The sequence below is a fragment of the Triturus cristatus genome, chromosome 8, assembly GCF_964204655.1.
Source record: "Triturus cristatus chromosome 8, aTriCri1.1, whole genome shotgun sequence".
In the NCBI taxonomy this organism is placed as follows: Eukaryota; Metazoa; Chordata; class Amphibia; order Caudata; family Salamandridae; genus Triturus; species Triturus cristatus.
The window spans coordinates 1,277,295,640-1,277,313,679 of record NC_140591.1 but is presented as its reverse complement, the minus strand read 5'-3'; the positions used below and the strand labels follow the sequence as shown (position 1 = coordinate 1,277,313,679).

General features: G+C 42.1%; 1 protein-coding gene across 2 annotated transcripts in view; it reads right to left on the bottom strand.

The window, feature by feature from the left end:
• The window catches only part of CHD1L (chromodomain helicase DNA binding protein 1 like), a 251,044-nt gene that overhangs the window by 217,884 nt on the left and 15,120 nt on the right, over positions 1 to 18,040 (bottom strand). The window contains exons 4-6 of one of the 2 annotated variants that reach the window (XM_085623001.1): positions 10,714 to 10,828; positions 8,266 to 8,300; positions 7,621 to 7,702 (exon numbers count right to left, since the gene is read on the bottom strand). In XM_085623001.1, coding sequence (XP_085479127.1) covers positions 7,621 to 7,702; positions 8,266 to 8,300; positions 10,714 to 10,828 — 232 coding nt within the window. The remainder of the gene's footprint in view (positions 1 to 7,620; positions 7,703 to 8,265; positions 8,301 to 10,713; positions 10,829 to 18,040) is intronic. The other variant, XM_085623002.1, reaches the window with a different exon arrangement.

Here is an 18,040-nt window from a genome sequence, read left to right as displayed (position 1 = left end):
AAGCAAGCATTAAGATGCTAGGGAGCAGTTCAGTGACTAATAAAATGTGATAAGTTTGTTCTCCGTCATAATTCTTTCTAATAATAACTTGTGTTGTTTATAGACCTTCAAACAGGTGTCTGCAGTTTCATAGCGCTATAAATAACATGTTTTATAGCCCAGTGTAATTGTACTCCATTTTATTGACGTCGAAATGACGGAAAGTTGGGCTGGCTTACACTGAGATTCGAAACACTTTGCCCTGCAAATGTTAGCAGTTGTCAGGGGTGAACGTTTCACTGGCTGAGCCATTTTGCCATAATCGTTTTCTGTTAAATCCAGCTAGTCCACTGGACTTCTGACAAACTCAAATCGAACCATTGAATGGTTTGAGATCTCATTGGAATTGTTGGTTCATATTTAAAAAAGATGTATCCTTGTTAGCAAAGCCTATAAAGTTTGTTAGGTTTTTTTTTAAGGATAGCGCCTAGTTAACATATTATTCTGCCTCAAATGGGGAAATGACGCCCTGATACACACATGAAACTTTGCTGGAAGCCTGAAAAGACCCGCACTCACCTTCAAAGTATGTATGCTTAAAGATAACGCACTTTTCAACGAATAGGGTAGGAACGGGTGTTTTAACCTTTACATTCGCCCATATCGGGCGCGACCAGAAACTATACATGCTTCTCCAGTGTTAAAATAACGCTGCTTTTTCCCCCTTTTTTTGCAGTGGGCCAAATGTGTTTTCAGACACTCTGGCCGATAAATGACTGGTCTCGTTGGTGTCCTAATTAATGTAGAAGCTGTTTTATTCTAATCCGTGCTGCAGGTGGCCTGCTGGCATTTTAACATGGAAAAATACCTAGCGGCTAACTTAATTGATTCCCCGCTGCAAGCCGATCTGAGATTGTTGATGAACAGCCAAGTGCATGTATATTCCGGAGCGTCTTGTTGAAGTGTGCTTCTGTTCAGGCAGGGAGAGAAACAGAAGGGCAAGGGGAGAATTAGAAGGGCGAGGTAGAGACAGAAGCACCGGAAAGACAGGAAGGCATGGGGGAAATAGAAGGGCAAGGGGAAAAGCAAAAAGGCAAGTGGAGAGAGAGAAGGCTAGCGGAGAAACAGGAGCCGGGTAAAGACAAAGGCTGGGAAGAAACAGACGGGCAAGGAAAGTGACCGATGGGCATGGAGGAGACAGAAGGGTAGGGGGAGAGAAGGTTATAAGACAAGCGCACGCAAAAAGCATTGGCCGCGCGGGCACCGAAAGTGAAAGTGCATCGCGATGCACTTAATTACCCATGATGGAGAAAAGACAGATGGCGGCTGCACACGTTCACGCGCACATGCACGCAAGCTTGAGGCCAGCAAAAGCCTCTGGTAGCACTTTGAAAACTCCCTTACTGAAAGTAGAGCAGGCAGCGCAAGCGCTGCTTAGGCTCGACCTAAAAACCAGGGCTCTTCCTTTTAGGTGTTCGATCCATACTGGTTCCCCTCATGTTACACTCCACACCTTTGGCTCTTTCTGCAGACTCTGTACACCACTCTTGTGGTCATTATTTCATAATTGGCGTCTACTGGACTGTTATTTAATTTGGCTGGATCAGGATAGTCATTGGTGGGGATCAGAATATATTATGTTTCATCCTGTTATTGACAGTTCTAGGAAACCTGATTTTGCCATTAAGAGAGATGTTCATGGTAAATATGACAAACAATGTTTGGCGTGTTCTCCTGCCACGTGCATTCAAGCAAAGGTGATCTGTTACTTAGTGACAGAAAAAGTAGAACATGCATATGGAAACAATATATGGTTGAATTATGTTTACATACAGCCCACTATTGACATCTGCAACCAGAAAGTAGGTAACTTTGAATTGCTTTAGAAATTTCTCAAATTCACTGCACTCCTTTTATCATCTAGGGGCACCCCAAATGCATTGACTCTCCACACGTCTGGTACACCCACACTCAGCAAAAATAGGGGAAGGCAGTTGTGGGCCAAGCCTGGGCACATATGTTTTTTTTAAGGACAAATGGCAAAAATTACTATGTGTTGGATTAAAAAAAATCCTGAAAATCAGAAATGTTGAGCATGTTCTCCCAGACACCCAGTCAGAGTAAGGAGATCTAACTTAGGCCTGTGGATTCCTTATGGATGTACTGAATTAGAAAATATATAATTTTTTATACGTTCTCTGTAGTCCTGAGCTTGAAGTGCACCATAAATAGCGATTGTGTCACAAGCTAGTGATATGCATGGTGCCACATAGTTGATCACATCACCTAGAAGAACCCACGTCTATTTGATATTTCCAGACTCAGGACATTTCCTTGTCTAGAGTTCCTGAATTTATGTTACTATGTTTGAGAAATGCAACAAAATATTTCGCAAAACTGTTAAAAGATATGAAAGTGCCATATTTTTCATTCCAACTTCAGGGCACGATGAGACACTACTGTGGGGGTGCACCAATAAATAGCTCTAAATTTCCTAAAAAAGACAATAGTTTGGATGGTTGCACAAGAAGAGCAAAGAGGTACAATGTGTTTCATCAACCTAAGAGCAATTTCTTTACTTAAAAAAAGCTCTGCCAAAGGGGAGCGCAAACATCCTGGCAGCAGGGAAAAACATGCTATTATATACTATAATTGTGACCATTTAGTAGTCTCTGACTGAAAACGGATGCCCATCTCTATCTGTACTCTTGCATTCTATGCTTCGGTACTCTGGCTGATGGCATGGTCTCTGGAGCAATGTTCAACAGCATGATCTGAGAATTATTGATTTTTGCTATAGGCATAGATTGAACAAGACCTATAACCTCTTAACAGATGGGGCTTTTCTCACCCGGTTCTGAACCCTTTTGTGACTATTTGGGGTAGTTGGAGCTTAAGGCTCCACAACGTTTTTTCAACATAAGGGATTCACACCAAATGTGCATCCTTTTTTCCAACATCCTGGGGATTCTATATGTACCCAGGGTTTGTGGATTCCTCTGGAGGGGACTGAGAAAATAGGCAAAATGTAGGTACATTTTGAGTTTTGGGGTAAAAAATAGGAAATATGAATTACCGATAAAAGTGTCTGGCATTTTTTTTCCTAAAAAAGGATATCAACAGACGGTATGTTGTGCTAAAGTCACCACCTTCCCATCTGTTAGGAACATACAGAGCTGAATAAAATAAAACAATTTATTTTGCAGTTTTTAGATTTTTTAAAGAGGTAGCTCATTCTTCCATATTTTTTGTTCTCTCAACCTACTTCTAGTTTGTGGTGGAAACCAGTGTTCAACCCATGGGTGATCCAGGAAAGCTGTAGATTTCTGGTTCTCTCAACCTACTTCAAGTTTGTGGTGGAAACCAGAGTGGAACCCAAGGGTGATCCAGGAAAGCTATAGATTTCTGAAAACTAGACAAACTTCCAAATTCAGTAAGGGCTGAAATGTGTGGATCCCTCCAGGTTTTCCCAAATAACCTAACTGTTGAAATAAAGAAATATTAAAAATGAGTAGAAAAAACCAGCCATTTGTGACATTTTCATTTGTAATTTTGTCATGATGGCTATTTACAAAAGCAATATACCATTACTTCCGCTAGACCCTTCTGGTTGCGGGGTAATATAGGATTTGTAGGTTCTCCAAGAACCCAAGGTATCCAGAGCCAACAACAGAGTTGCACCGTACAATGATTTTTCACTGAGTACAGACCAATTCATATAGTTAAAAACTTAGGGCCCGATTCCTATGTCGGACGGAACGGAGTCCGTTGGACATCGGTCAAGAACTGGAACCGAAAGACCTCTTGTCGTCGGTTTCAGACCTCCAAGTAGGATGCTACTGAACCCTGTTCGGTCGCAATCCTATACTTAACATTGGGAATAGCCATTCTGAACAGAATCAATGCTTGCATCGTTGAGTGCAGAGGTGCAGCTATCCCTGCACCTCGTAGCAGGCACCCCAAGGTGCCTGCCACCGGGTGAAAGGATCAACAGGGGGCACCACCGGTGCCCCATAGGCCGCCATTCGGCTGCCTCGCACCCATGGGGCCCTGCTCGGGGGCCCCACAGCCCTGTCCCAATGCCTTTCTGTGTTGGAAAGATTGGCACAGAAAGGCAGTGGGAAACTGCCATCGTACTCTCTCGGCTGGAAAGCCATCAGGAAAACCGAGTCGGGTTCCTTTCCGACCGAGCCCATCGGAATGTCTCGGTCGGAAAGGAATCCAAACGGGCAAGTCCGATGCGGTTAGGATGGCTCCGACTGAGGGTCGGAGCCATTCGTAACCGCATTGGAATCAGGCCCTTAGAGTGAAAATCCAGTGTTAAGGAAACCTATGTATTTATGAAATGGGCACAAGATATGGAGATTAGGAGCAGTGTTTTTTTTTACATCCCTGAATATGTAGGTATGTGTACTCGCATACGATTTAGAGGGTCTTTTCAAAATGTCCTCTTTCTTACACAGTGGCTTACATTTGGAAGGCACAAATGCAGCGAAATCCAATAATAACCAATGGTCTACTGTATTATGCTCCCACATGTCTTCCGATAAAAATGGTACCTCACTTGTGTGGGTAAGTCTAGTGCCCGTGACAGGAAACCACCTAAAACGCAACATGGACGCATCACATTTTTCCACTCAAAAGTGACTATTTTTTCCTAGTGCACATTTTTGAAAACTAGACACCTGGGGGAATCCTAGGTGGGGTGACTTGCATTACTCTCACTGTTTTATTTTTTACCCAGAACCATTGTAAACCTAAACTTTGACTAAAAAACACATTTCACTCACATTTCTGTGAGGGAAAGTTCTTGAATCTTTGGGGAGCCACATACTTCCTTCCACACAGCATTCCCCCAAGTCTTCCGATAAAAACAGTATCTCACTTGTGTGGGTAGGCATGTTGCCCGCAACAGGAAATGGCCCAAAACGCAAAATGGATACATCAGTTTTTCCACTCAAAAGTGACTCTTATTTTCCAAAGTGGTTAACTGTGGGTTTTGGGCCCTAAGGCAGCCAGCACCTAGAAACCTTACACATTCTTGAAAACTAGATACCTGAGGGAATCCTGGGCAGGGTGACTTGCATGGATCTCGCCAGGTCTTTTTACCCAGAGTTACTTGCAAAACTCAAACTTTGACTAAAAACACACATTTTCCCCCTCATATTTCAGTGGCTCTCACTAGGTAATTTTACCCAGAAGCACTTGCAAAAGTCAGACTTTGTAAACAACACACATTTTTCTCACATTTCTGTGACAAAGTTCTAGAATCTGCAAAGAGCCACACCTTTCCTATCACCCTGAGTTCCGACATGTCTCCTGATAAAAACAGTACCCACTTGTGTGAGTGGGCCAAGAGACCACGACACAAAAGGCTCTAAAGCGCTAAATTGATAGATAAGCAGTAGGGGTAGATGCATTGTTTGGCACCACCCATGCAAATCTGCAAAACACAGACATTTTTTAAAATACAAGTGGTGTATCGTTTTTATCGGCCCAAGTGAGGCAACACTTGGTTGTAGGAATTTTATAGATTCCGAAATTGCCATCACAAAAATTTAAGGACAATTTGTGATTTCAGGCAAAGTTTTTGTGTGTAAGATACCATCATGGGATCCACGTAAGGCACACCACCCTGGAATCCCCTGGCTGTCTATTTTTCTAAAATGTCTCTGGTTGGTAGGTTTCCAAGGGTGGGAGCCGAGCACAGATCCAAATCCCACAGCTGCCCCTATTGCTGATCTCTCCTAATAGCGCTCTAGGGTGTTTTGTGTCAAAGTCTCTTGGCCCACCCACACTAGTGAGGTACCATTGTTATCAGGAGAGTTTAGGGAATGCTGTGTGGTAGGAAATTTGTGTCTCCCCGCAGATTCCAGTAGTTTTCCCTCAGAGAAATGTGAGGAAAATGTGTGTGTTTTTATTCAAAGTTTAAATTTTGCAGGGCACTATGGGCTAGAAAATGGTGTGGAATCCAGGCGAAGCATATCTCCCTGGACTCCCCCAGATGTCTAATTTTCAGAACTGTCTTTATCTGGTAGGTTGAATACCCTATCCACTCCCCAGGAGGGGCAGCAAGTCGTTTGTAACCCATTGTGGAGCAAGAGCATGGCCCCTTGCCCATGAGGGGCCTCTACCTCGAAATAGATCTTACATGAATGCAGTCCCTAGTGTCTTATGGGCTTTCAGCCCTCTGGTGGCAGACTGGAGGTAATCGCCCCATCCACCCCCGGGGAGCAGAAAGGCTACCTGCTTTGTTTTAGGGTGAGGGCATGGCCATGACCACAGGGGGAAGCCCCCAGCCCTATATTTCTTTCTTTTTTTTTTTACATTCCCTGGTATCTAGTGGACTTTCTGCCCCCCCGGAGGACAGTGAGACTGATGCCCAATATGTGTGGGGGCATGGCAAAGCCCATGGTGGGCAACCCTCACCCCTTTATTAAAAAACAATGTTTTCCCTGGCGTCTAATGGGCTTTTTGCCTGCCCGGGGTGGGGAAGATTGGGGGTAATTGCCCCATCCACTCCCGGGTGGCATAAAAGACTGTTGGGCATGCCCCTGTTGGGCAACCCCCACCCCTATATATAAAAACAACTCATTTTCCTGGTGTCTAGTGGACTTTCTGCCCCCCCCCCCCCTCTGGGGGAGATGATCTAGGATGAGTACCCCCATCCGTCCCCAGGGTGGTCCAAAAGACTTATACATTCAAATATGCTGGGGGAGCACAAGCCCTTGCATAAGGGGCCGCTTCCCCATCCCTGGTGCCTAGTGGGTGTTTCCATGCTTGGGGATCACTCTACTATGGTTTTCCCCAGGCAGGTATCCACTAGAAGAGGTAGCATTGGTAAGGGGAAATTTTAACTTTTCCAATAATACCTCTCCCATCCAAATCAGTGATTGTGGGGCTGAGATATGCCCCCCCAGCACTGATGCAGTGAAAGTAAAATGAGCTAATAATGCTTTCACTTTACTGTAATGATATCAGTGCGTCCTGCACGCTGATCATCATTACAGTAAGGGGGAAAAAAGACTCAGGCTTCTCTGGAAGCTCTTCCCGAACAGTCCCAGCTTAAAATGAAATAAAGGAATCCCTCAGGTGCATCTCAGAGAGGCCTTTATTTACCTCCCAAGTGTCAGCCACCGGCTGACACAGGCACTGGGGCAGGTAATGCAGGGTGTCGGCCGTTGGCTGATACCTGCACTAAAGTGGTTAAGGGTTTTCAGTTTTATCCTGTGGTAGGGGTAGCAAAGAAGTACAAATTTTAACTTCATCAAGTTGTTTCAAATTCCATCTTGGTCATTAGATATATGCAAAATTGTTTCTTTAAAATATTTACATCCACAATGTTTCTGTGTAATAAGTTGCAATATGTATGCATAATGATAGTACATAATCAGTTTATTCATACAGAATGCAAAAATGTCTGTTTTGTGCCTAGAATGCACAGATTAGATACATGACATTGGAGGTCATTTACTAGAATGAAGTCATACTTTCCTCGAGGAAGTAAATGTGACCTTGAATAAATATAAGCCTGAAAAATAAAGTTAGCAAATGATCTTACCACAAGTAGATTTTTCATAATTAGAAATACTTGTGCAGCTTTAGAAGACAGTTGCACTTTGAAATAAATCATTTCCATACCTCCGAGAGAGTCTTGTGGAGCAAAGAATTCACATTTTTCAGTCTATGTGCTTCATCCACAACCAGAGCACACCAATCAAACCTAATAACAAAGAAGGGCACTCATTAAAGGAGTAACGTTTGAGAAGAGAACCCTCCTCCTAATGCCCATTAGCTAGGCATTTAGAGATGGCTTCTTACAGGATTGTTTTCTTCATTTGTACACTAACAATCTACCCTAAATCATGTGTTATTTTAAGAAAGTATCTTTACTATTTATAAGGATTACTGAAAAATTGAAAGGGGCTGTGGTCAACACCCAACACTCCATTTGCTGTAAATGTTTTGAGTTGACTGTTTTCAAATTTAACTGTTCAATAACCTGCATACCAAACAAGCACTGGTAAAACCAATATGTCTTATCTTTGGTACTGGGACCCAACTAATGGCTCTGCCAATAGGGTTTTTGGTCACAGATCCTGCTACGGAATGGAGGGTTAGAAGGATAGGGAGAGGCTGGGGAAGGCAGAGATAGCCAAGTGAGGGGGAGGAGAGGAACAGTTAAGCGATCACCAACACTCCACAAAATACAGAACTGCATTGCCAATGACAAAGTGTAATCCTAATGAGGTTTTGGCTTTATGAGTATTTCCAAAAAGAACTCACCTATTCTGTAAAAATCCAGAATCTTTCATGCAAATCTGCAAACAAGTTAAAATTAGTTACAGAACTTCAATTATCATTTACTAAATAAACAAAGCAAATATTATAAATCCAGTGAAGTTAACAATATTTCAATTTGAAAAATTGATCTTGTACAAGGCATTAAGCAAGCTTTTCCTATTTCTCTACGGCGCGGTATTCATTTCATCCACCTCAGAAAGATGTAAAGCTGGATTGTCTTTGATGAGAGTCGATCCTGTGACATGAAAGTTGTCCGCAAATACCTACAGGAAGAGTTTAACTTAGGAAGCCGCCTTGTAGAACAAATCTAAGACACTGCTTTCTTAGGCCAGACTAACAATGGGACCTTTTTAGTGAACTGTTCAGCCTGGAAAACCTACGGTCAAATGGGTTTATTTTCAATCTAACCGTTTGCAAAACAAACTGAAATTGTATTAATTTCTTTCTCTTGCATCGCTCGAACAAAGAGCTGTGACACAGTTATACTCTCCTTAATGTTTTTTTCATGTTTAGATGATAACAGGAAATGTTAAAGCCTTACTGCACTTTAACGAGCCGAGTTTTCCCATTTGTTTTACTGACCATATTACTGAACTTTTTCACATTTATGCAAGTGCAAACTAACACCCAGTAGACTAAATCAAACTCAAGATTAGAAAGTGACAAAAAAGAAAGAGAAATTTAGAGTAAATGTTTGAATTTTAAAACGCAGGTTCTGACCTATTTCAAAACAATCCTATGAAGTGATTTAATCACTACCATGACAACAGCATCTCTTGGTTCTGTATCATGTACACTATCTAAAGAGTAAAACAAATGTATCATATTTCATTCACACTTGTTCATTATCCATAGCATGAAGCAATACAAAAGTGTGACATAATATGTAATACCTCAACAATTATGACATCTATCACAACTGTCATAAAACAGTGAGTTATTGTCCAAGTCTTGTAGACATTTCTCAAACCTTTTCCCTCACACGATCTTATTTTTAAAGACATGTCATTTCAACTCATCCTTGAATTATACTTTAGTGTTCCAAACCTACTCACACTCATGGAGCAGAGACTTTATATTGTTTGAGTTACATGTGTGTTCATTTAACAGAGGACTGCAAAAACAAAGTTGAATACAATATAAAGTAGAGACAAATGAGGATTAGTAAAACACTACAAGTGAGAAAGCTAAGTAACAGATTAAAAAAAACATTGAAATTATGTTTCTGTTCCTAACAGTAGACCTTTAAAAAGTACACAGCAAATCAATGTACATTAGTTTCTCTCTCTGTAAAACAGAAAATTAATTTTCAAATGATGGTCTTGCTAGTCTCTGTATCTTTTTCGTAGCTGGCAAGATGTAACTTTTCAAGGCTGGGTGGCAGAAGTGAAACTTTTCATGGTCTAGTCTATGAAGTGTCCTTTTCCATGATATTGTACAGGAAGAATATTGTGACGATGTGCAGTAGAATGAATTAAGGTAGTGTATTTTAAAGTCAATATAGTGCTTCTTGTGAAGAAATGAAAGTAATAATTAATGTTTGCGTAGAGATGCAGTGTAGATTTAGTCAAAAAATAAGTGTCCTAAAGAAAGCGGAGGGAAAGGAAGAGAAATGTGTGTAAATTGATGTAGCATTCTATTTTCCAAAATCCGTTTGTAACGATTGTTAAGTATTTTAGAATGTTACAATATTGTTAAATTGTATTGTTGAAATCATTGTCAAAGGGCTTGAATTTTTGGCAGGATCTCCCTTTTTTATTTGCTCGCATCCCTACTGGTCTGCACTGCTCTTTTTTTATTTGGAGATATTTTTTGCTAGAAAACTTATTAATGGGGCATCAAGTCATCATGTATTTGCACATCTGCTTATTTTTTTGCGTTGGAGTTCTATTATCTGCAAATTTATTTAACTATAACTTACTTGGTACAAATATTGCACAGTCAAATTATTTTTTCTTGATATTGAACTTCTTGACGAGTGCACAATTTATGGGTTCTACTTGTAACACAAATCGTGTTCGCTCATGCGGGACATTTGTTACTTATACTAAATGACCCAATTATTTGACTTCATTTAAAACTAAATCATGCACTGTTTCGTTTGCCAAGGTATGTGCCTACATAATGCAATATATTTTCTATATTCTATTTTTTGTGCTGGCTACATTGCTGATATACTATTAACTATATTGACTGATAAATCTAATGGAAAAAGAGATAAGTGAAAAAGAGACAAGTGAGAGTCTTTTTGGTAAATCATTTATACCATATTTTGAATTCACTTTGTCTTAGACCAATCCTGTGGATTGACCATTTCTGATAAGAGGAAAACGTTGACACTAGTACATCAAAAACAGGCTAACACAAAATGGTTGAAGTATTGATTACAGCTGAAATGTAGGTTCTGTTAATCAGTTTCTCACGACATACCTCGTATGTAGTTAATACCACATGGAAGTCTGCTTTGTTTGATATGCTGTGTTGCATTTCCTTTCTTTTTTCTTTATCTCCTGTATATACAGCAAAAGAAATATCGGGAGAAAATCTGTTACAAAATAAATGGAGAAATACTAAGTTAGGAAACATACTGGTGATACCTTACAAATAAAATTTGAAAAAAACAACTAGAGTGCAGTTTTGCCACTTCATAGGGGCTTCTATTTAAATGGCATGAACAAAATTTATCAGCTTCACTTCCCGTGTCAGGGATGTTAAGCATACTGTCAACCTATCACTTAGAGATAATAAAAATATAGTAGGGAAAGAAGGTGATCAAAAAGTCTTTTGACATATAAACAAAAAGAGGATGGTACTGAAGGCAAACAGGCCCCATTATAGACCGCTCTTTATTTCTATGAAACAAGAAAACAATGCCCAGTCCTGGCTGCATTTGTGAGAGGGTGCCAGAAGAGAAGGGGGGCATGGCCAATTTGAGAGTGTAGCAAACGGAGTGCACAAGGGATGAAAGAAAGGCCAGCTGGAGATACAAGAGTGTGGCGGGTAAGGAGGGAAAGGGAGGAGGAGCAGGAGGGAAAAACATGAGGGGGTGATGGTGGCTTGATGAATGAGCAGCACATAGAAAAGGGACGATAAAAGGAGGTGGCGGGCGGGGTGGGCACAAGGACCACAAAGATGAGAGGGAGGGTGCTTGCGCGCCTTGCCACAGGGAGCGAACACACAAGCGGGACGAAGAAACAAGAAGCACACAGAGAGCTACATGCACAGGCCAGGAGGGATGGTAGAATGGGATTAAAAAGGCAGGTTGAGTGGGGTCACTCAGACGCCAATGAAGAGCAGACACTCCAGTGGGAGGAAGCAAACAGACGGAGAGGTAAAATGGTTCCACATGCTTTGCAATACAAGATGTCAATTGGAGGAAGGGTACACTCATTATCCAGGAGCAAAGGTTAAAAAGAAATACTCCTCCTGACTGAGCCAAGCCAGTCTCAAACTAATGGCTGAAAGAGGCTTGACTAAAATGCCAATGGTAACAGGAACCAGATAAAAACATCCACTTGAGCTTTGTTAGAGAGAATAGGCATCTTTGACCGCTGCACTGTCAAAGCTCTGACCTAAAAAGGGTATTTAAGATCCACTCAATTAAAGAGGGCGAGAAAGTGACTAAATGCTCGGGACAAGCTGCTCAACCAATGTTACATTACAGGCCATAGGGCCTGGATCAATTGCATAATGTTACTTTCCATTTCCAACGTGCTCTATCACCCATGGGTCTCTAAGCGCAATGAATGCACAGGAAGTTCAGTTAAAACAGTTAAGAAAGAGTTTGTGCAAAGAGTCACATTTTCAGGCACTTCCTGAATTCAGACAATGATGTCAGGCAGAGAAGAACAGGTATAAGTGAATGCCTGAGTTTAGGGGCACCATACAAGAACTTCGCCTGCCAGACCTTTCTTACAAACCCTGGCAAACGCAGGGAAGTTCTCTATAAAAATAAGGGATTTCACTGGGCAGTATATCTTCTAGCGTTTTTTGGGGGATAGGAAGCCATATGGTCATAAAGCACGTATGTACCAAGCACAGTACCTTAAACCGAAGTCATTGTCTTATAGGCAGCCAGTGCAAAAGTTGTAAAGTCAGTTTAGCCTGTGAACGTCTGAAAGAACCAGTCACAAAGTGAGCTGCAAATTTTGCAGCGCCTGCAATCTATTTCAATAACCATGTGGCAATTTTACATAGATCGCATTAGCCTAATCCAGATACAAACCGATTAGGGTTTTCAATCCTAATAATCTGCCTTTAGTCCTGAGCACTAGTGAAATCTTCCTTAGTATTCTCAATTTGTGACAACAGTAGGGGATGTTCGATTGAACTTAGGATGCCAGAGTAAGCTTCAAGTTGTTTTTAATCCCAAACCTCTTACCATGTTAACTTGTATTTGCTGTGTGCCTAATGTACTTAGCCAGTAATAGTGAACAAACAGATCGTTAGGGCTATTGACTATCAGCACCTCTGTTTTCTTAGCAATAAATTTCAGTTTATTTCAACCTAACCAATCTCAAATAGGCAAAGTATTTCTTGAAAATCCTTGCCAGGCCCTGGACAACCACTGCTATCTTTTTGAAATATGAATGACATCAGCATACATATATGTTTTGACCCCCATTTCGGAAAGCTCATTGGCCAGCAATTTTATATAAATGTTGAACAAGTATGGGAATAGCGCTGAACCTTGAGGTAAACAATAGCAGAAACTTTTTCGTTGAGAGAAATATGGGTTCAGCACGACCACCTAAGACCTATTCAACAAGCATGTTTGGAACCACTTCAGCGCTGTACCGCCAATGCTGACTGCCCTGACCCAGTCCAGTACAATTTCATGATCAAACATGTTAAAGACAACCAACAAGTAATATCAATACACTGATCTTTCCAGTGTCAAAATCTAACCTCAGGTCACCTAAAATAAGACCAAGGCTGCCTCGGTGCTTTGGCAGGGCGGAACACCGCCTGCATCTTATTGAGATAATTATTTTACCAAAGATGGTTACTCAAGACCTTAGCTACAAATGTTTCTCACGCTTTCGCCTCATAAGGTAGTAAAGATATAGAACATTTTTCAGGCTCCCAGGAACCAAATAGCTTCTTTTAAAAGGGGCAAGATAGTAGTGTCTTTAAAAGATGCTGGTATCCCAGCCTTCATGAGAAAGACATTCAGTAAGTCTGTCAGAGGATTTAAAGTTCCATCCAATTACTTTTGAAAGATATCATGTAGATATGGATCTCAAGGACAGTCTGATTTCACTAAAATGATTAAGTATATAAACTCACTCCCCTCCAAAGATGTAAAGTAGGATAGAGTAGAGAAAAAAGGCATCATATACACATGTTATCATGTGAAATGTTGCATTATGTCTGTGGAGGTGTCACCCTAGATACTACGCTTATGGTGCCAGTCAACTCTTCCACCAGCTAGAAAACAACTTTCTGTGGCTGCATACATTTAACACCTCTGGGCCTATCCAATCAGCTGATCTCCTCCAACAGTGATCTGAACTCCTCCTTTGTGTCTTAGCCGGTCTCAGCCCGGTTGTACGACATTATCCTGCATGCATTTAGCATGCATGCTTTTACAATGCCGGCTTTAGAACGAACGCGTCATTACGACGCATTCCTTTAGCACGCAAGTGCTTACAGCGAATTGCCTTAAGGGGCAGTGTACTTTGGAATAGTAACATTTAATATACCAACTCCAGTCTGCGCAACAGTACGGAAGGTGTTCACTTTAAATCCAACCCCACTCCACCTATGCGCCCCCTTAAAGCAAGTCATTGCACGACTTGCGTGCAAAAACTAATGCGTGCTAACGACACGTTCGTTTTATTGCTGATATTGTGAAGGCAAAGCGTGATTCCAGCTTTGGTCTAAAGCATGGGTACTTACAAACATTTTCCCGGGGGCCACAAAGTTTGGTCTTTGATGTGACTGAGGGCCGCACTAATGCCAGCGGTGGGTAGTCAGTGTAGGGGAAGCCAAGCATGTACATTTAGTGGCTGAACTCAATTGCGCAATGTGAAACCAGATAACCTGGGACGAATCCTGACTTCTTCACTTTGCCAAATTGTGTGACCCTGGGCAATTGTTTTATTTCAATGTACCTCCTTTTTCTGTATTATCCAATATAAGAGGAACTCAAAAGACACAACTTCAGGATGCATGCTGTTCAAAACCATCTCCTGTGCTTGGATGTAATCACTAATGACATTGTCAGACTGGGAGGGGGGAAGCATGAACATTTCTAAATTCATGTTTGAAAACCATCACTTTAAGAAAAATACTTATGAATGCACAGCTCCAATTGGATTTACTAAAGGGAAATAGTTCTACAGGTCAATGAAATAGACTGTTGAATTTTGAAAAGACTAACATATTTTTCAATGTTTGCTGTTGTTAAAAATGAAGGTGTTGCTAAAGTTAAGGGCCTGGTTACTTCATTTCACTAACTGCAATTAACCTTTAAATAAGTGATGGCTGTATATTTTAAAAAAACAAAAAATTATGTTAGTGCCGAGTCGAGTAAACTGCAGCCCAGTGCTGCTGCTTCCCAGGGCGGCCGCGTGTAAAGGTCAGGGGGGCCGCATGCAGCAACCGGGCCGTACTTTGATTATCACTGGTCTAAAGGATGTTTCCCCTCAGCCCAGCCGTAAACCACACTGTTTGATTACTACATGGGGAGGAATACTCCAAGGCACATGCAAATCGATTGTTCTGTGTAGTATGAGTGAAAAATATCTCTGTGAACCTCAATTGAAATCGGGATCGTAATACTTTCTGATTTCAGTGTTTCAATTAAGTCCCCAAGCTGGGAGGCATTCCAATTCTACTCCAGCATGGAAGTGTTTGGAGTTACGGCGGGTGCACTCAGGACAGCACTCAAGAGATCCGATTCTGCTCGGAGAAGTCAGGCTGCTAGCAGTACACCCGGCAGCATCACACAGACACAGGCTCACTCTCAAGAGTGGAGGGTCGCGCAACCCTGCGGCTGGAGCAGCTTTCAGCTCACCACGATGCTGTGTGTCACGTTCTCTACAATTCAGTCCTTTGGCTCCCAACTGGAGTCCAGTGAGGTCAAGTCATCCAACTTGAGGTCCTCCTGGCCCACAAGGGTCAGTTAGGAAGATCCGTTGGTGCGGCTTGTTCTGCCGGTTACAGCCTCATTTCAGTCCCAGACGATGACCCGAGGCTTAGATGATTTGTTCCCGACGGCCCACCCTCGCCATATGGGGTTGCCGCAGTACCTTCCGGATACAACATAGACCCCCCAGGTTCAATCATGCGCACCACAGAAGCCCCTCCTGGCATATGGGGTCCCCGCACAGGAGTTCACAAGAGCTGGTCACACAACTTCTTCACCAGTGGCCCCCTCTGGTATAAGAGGTCAATGCAACAAGGCCGTGTGGGCTCAGCGCCCACAAACAGCGCTCAATACTCAAATCTATGGCAGCCCTCCCCTGGCATATATAGGGGGCACCCAAAACAGTCTTGCAGAAGGGTTACGGCCTGATCAGTGCACAGCTGAATCCACAAACTCGTGCAGGGAGTCTGCATGGTAGGGCTCTCCACTGGACCTCGCTCCCTCCAACGCTCTACTCTTCCTCACGCGGCACATGCAGGAGCTCCAGGTTCCAGGGCAGGTGGTCTTGATTTCCCTGGGAGATTTCCCCTCACCCAGCATGGAGACTAGCAGGTCTTGGCCCCAAGTCCTGGTCAGAGGGAGAAGTCTTGGAGCGCTTTACCTTCTCACACAGCCTGTTTGGCTACTTGGCAGATGACTACTTTTTGGGGACTCAATCTCCCCTTTATATAGTCTTTTTTTAGACAACAAATGTGATCTAGGGTCTGGGTCTTTGAAATGTTATGTTAGGGTTCTGCTACTTTTGAAGTGCCACTTCTCCTTTTCATCTTCCTTCATGAAAGATGTCTGTCACAGCAGGCACGACTCCAAAGCTGATTGGCCACAACATAATTCATGGGAGTGACCAGCGATTACACCTGTATATTAGCTACAGGGATATGTGCATCAAAAGGTTAATCCCAGACCCCAAGCCTTACTATTTATGATTTTTTTTTTATCAGGCCCATCTCCCTTCCTGAGATGTATTCAGGCCCTTCCTTGTGATCTATCACTGAATTAAAGAACAGTATTTTGAAATGTTAAGGGAGTCTATTCCTTTTCCCTCCAGGGTGTCCCTATCTAACTTACAGGAAGGCAGCAATACACAAATCTGTCTCGGGAAATTCCTCTCCTCCTCATTTCTTTACCAGGCAGGACTAATCTTCCCAAAATGAAACCAAAGTTCAACCATATAATGTACCACTGCAAGCACACTCACTTAATGTACATTAATAACACACTTTCTGTTCAAGGCTAATACCGCTATGCATTGTACCCTCATATGTACACATGCCTTTAGCACGCAGAGTCTGCGTGCACTGTTTACCACTGACACCTTTCTATCTTTAACTAGGGTGTGCTCTTTACAAACACACACACTGTCAGCACACACACTCACTATGCAAGCACTGCACTCTCTATATTATACTCCACGTAAGCATACATACACTTAGCACATGCTTTATTCCCACACGCACTGCACAGCACTACATCTTTCATGGAATGCATTCCTCTCTGCATACATACACACAGTAGATGTACTAACAACACATGCACTGCATAGTACTGCTCTCTCCTTGTACTGTACCCTTTCCAGGCACACATACAACTTATGCAGAGTCATTACGCCTTTTCATGCCAGCTCTCCACAGCTCTCCACAACTTACCTGATGTGGACCAAGGGTGAGTTAAGCACACATCAGCTGAACTTTTGAAAAGGTGAGTGAGCCAGTAGGCCTCACTCCAGTGACAAGGGTAAAAAGGTCTTTTTCACTACTATTGATCACTACACAGTATGCTACCACCATAGCGCTTAATTCCCGGTGAAGGCGGTAGCCTTCCACCACTATGAGCGTAGCGTTTTGGGCACCTCTACCAGTCCAACAAGACCGCAATTTGTGAAACAGGCTTATGTCATGGCACACAGACAAAATCCGTGTTCGCCTAGGACAAAAAAAAAATCAGCATTAGGGATCCAGACAACACCATATTTGGGCTATCCAGGCAGAGGTACACATATTTACCCTGCAAGTGCTTTTCCGTCCCAAAAACAGTACATTAAAATAAACATAAAAAAGAAGTTACTCTTGCCAAGTGAGAAGTAAAGGCATTTGCGAGATTAAGCTTTAAACTAGGCTGTTAGGCCATTCTTGAAGAATCTTTGTAAATAGTGACCAGACCTCCCTCTCTCTTTGAACCTCTACTCCTGTTTTCATGCGGTTAGATGCTATATGGCTTGAAAACCAGACCACAAAGTAACAAATATGTCAAAAGGCAGATTTGGAGAATAAACAAGCTTGCTAAAATGTATGATTGATAATGTTTGGCATCTATATTTTGTTTATTTTAATAATACTCCTAATTGCTGAGTTACCCATTTTAATGGTAAAAACCCTCATACATATGATATTCAAATATTAGATTAGCACGTGATAAAAACGAATTATTTCAATAAAGCAATATGCGTATATTTGAGGGTTTGGGGATGTCTGGGCTAAGGACTTCACGTACACCCTGCAAGAGTTTAGCTGGCTGGTCTGTTGGATTTTTAATAGCCTCCAAATTTCAAAGAGTACTGTACAAAAGAAGAGGTGGAAACTACCTGTACATCATTCTCTTCTTTAC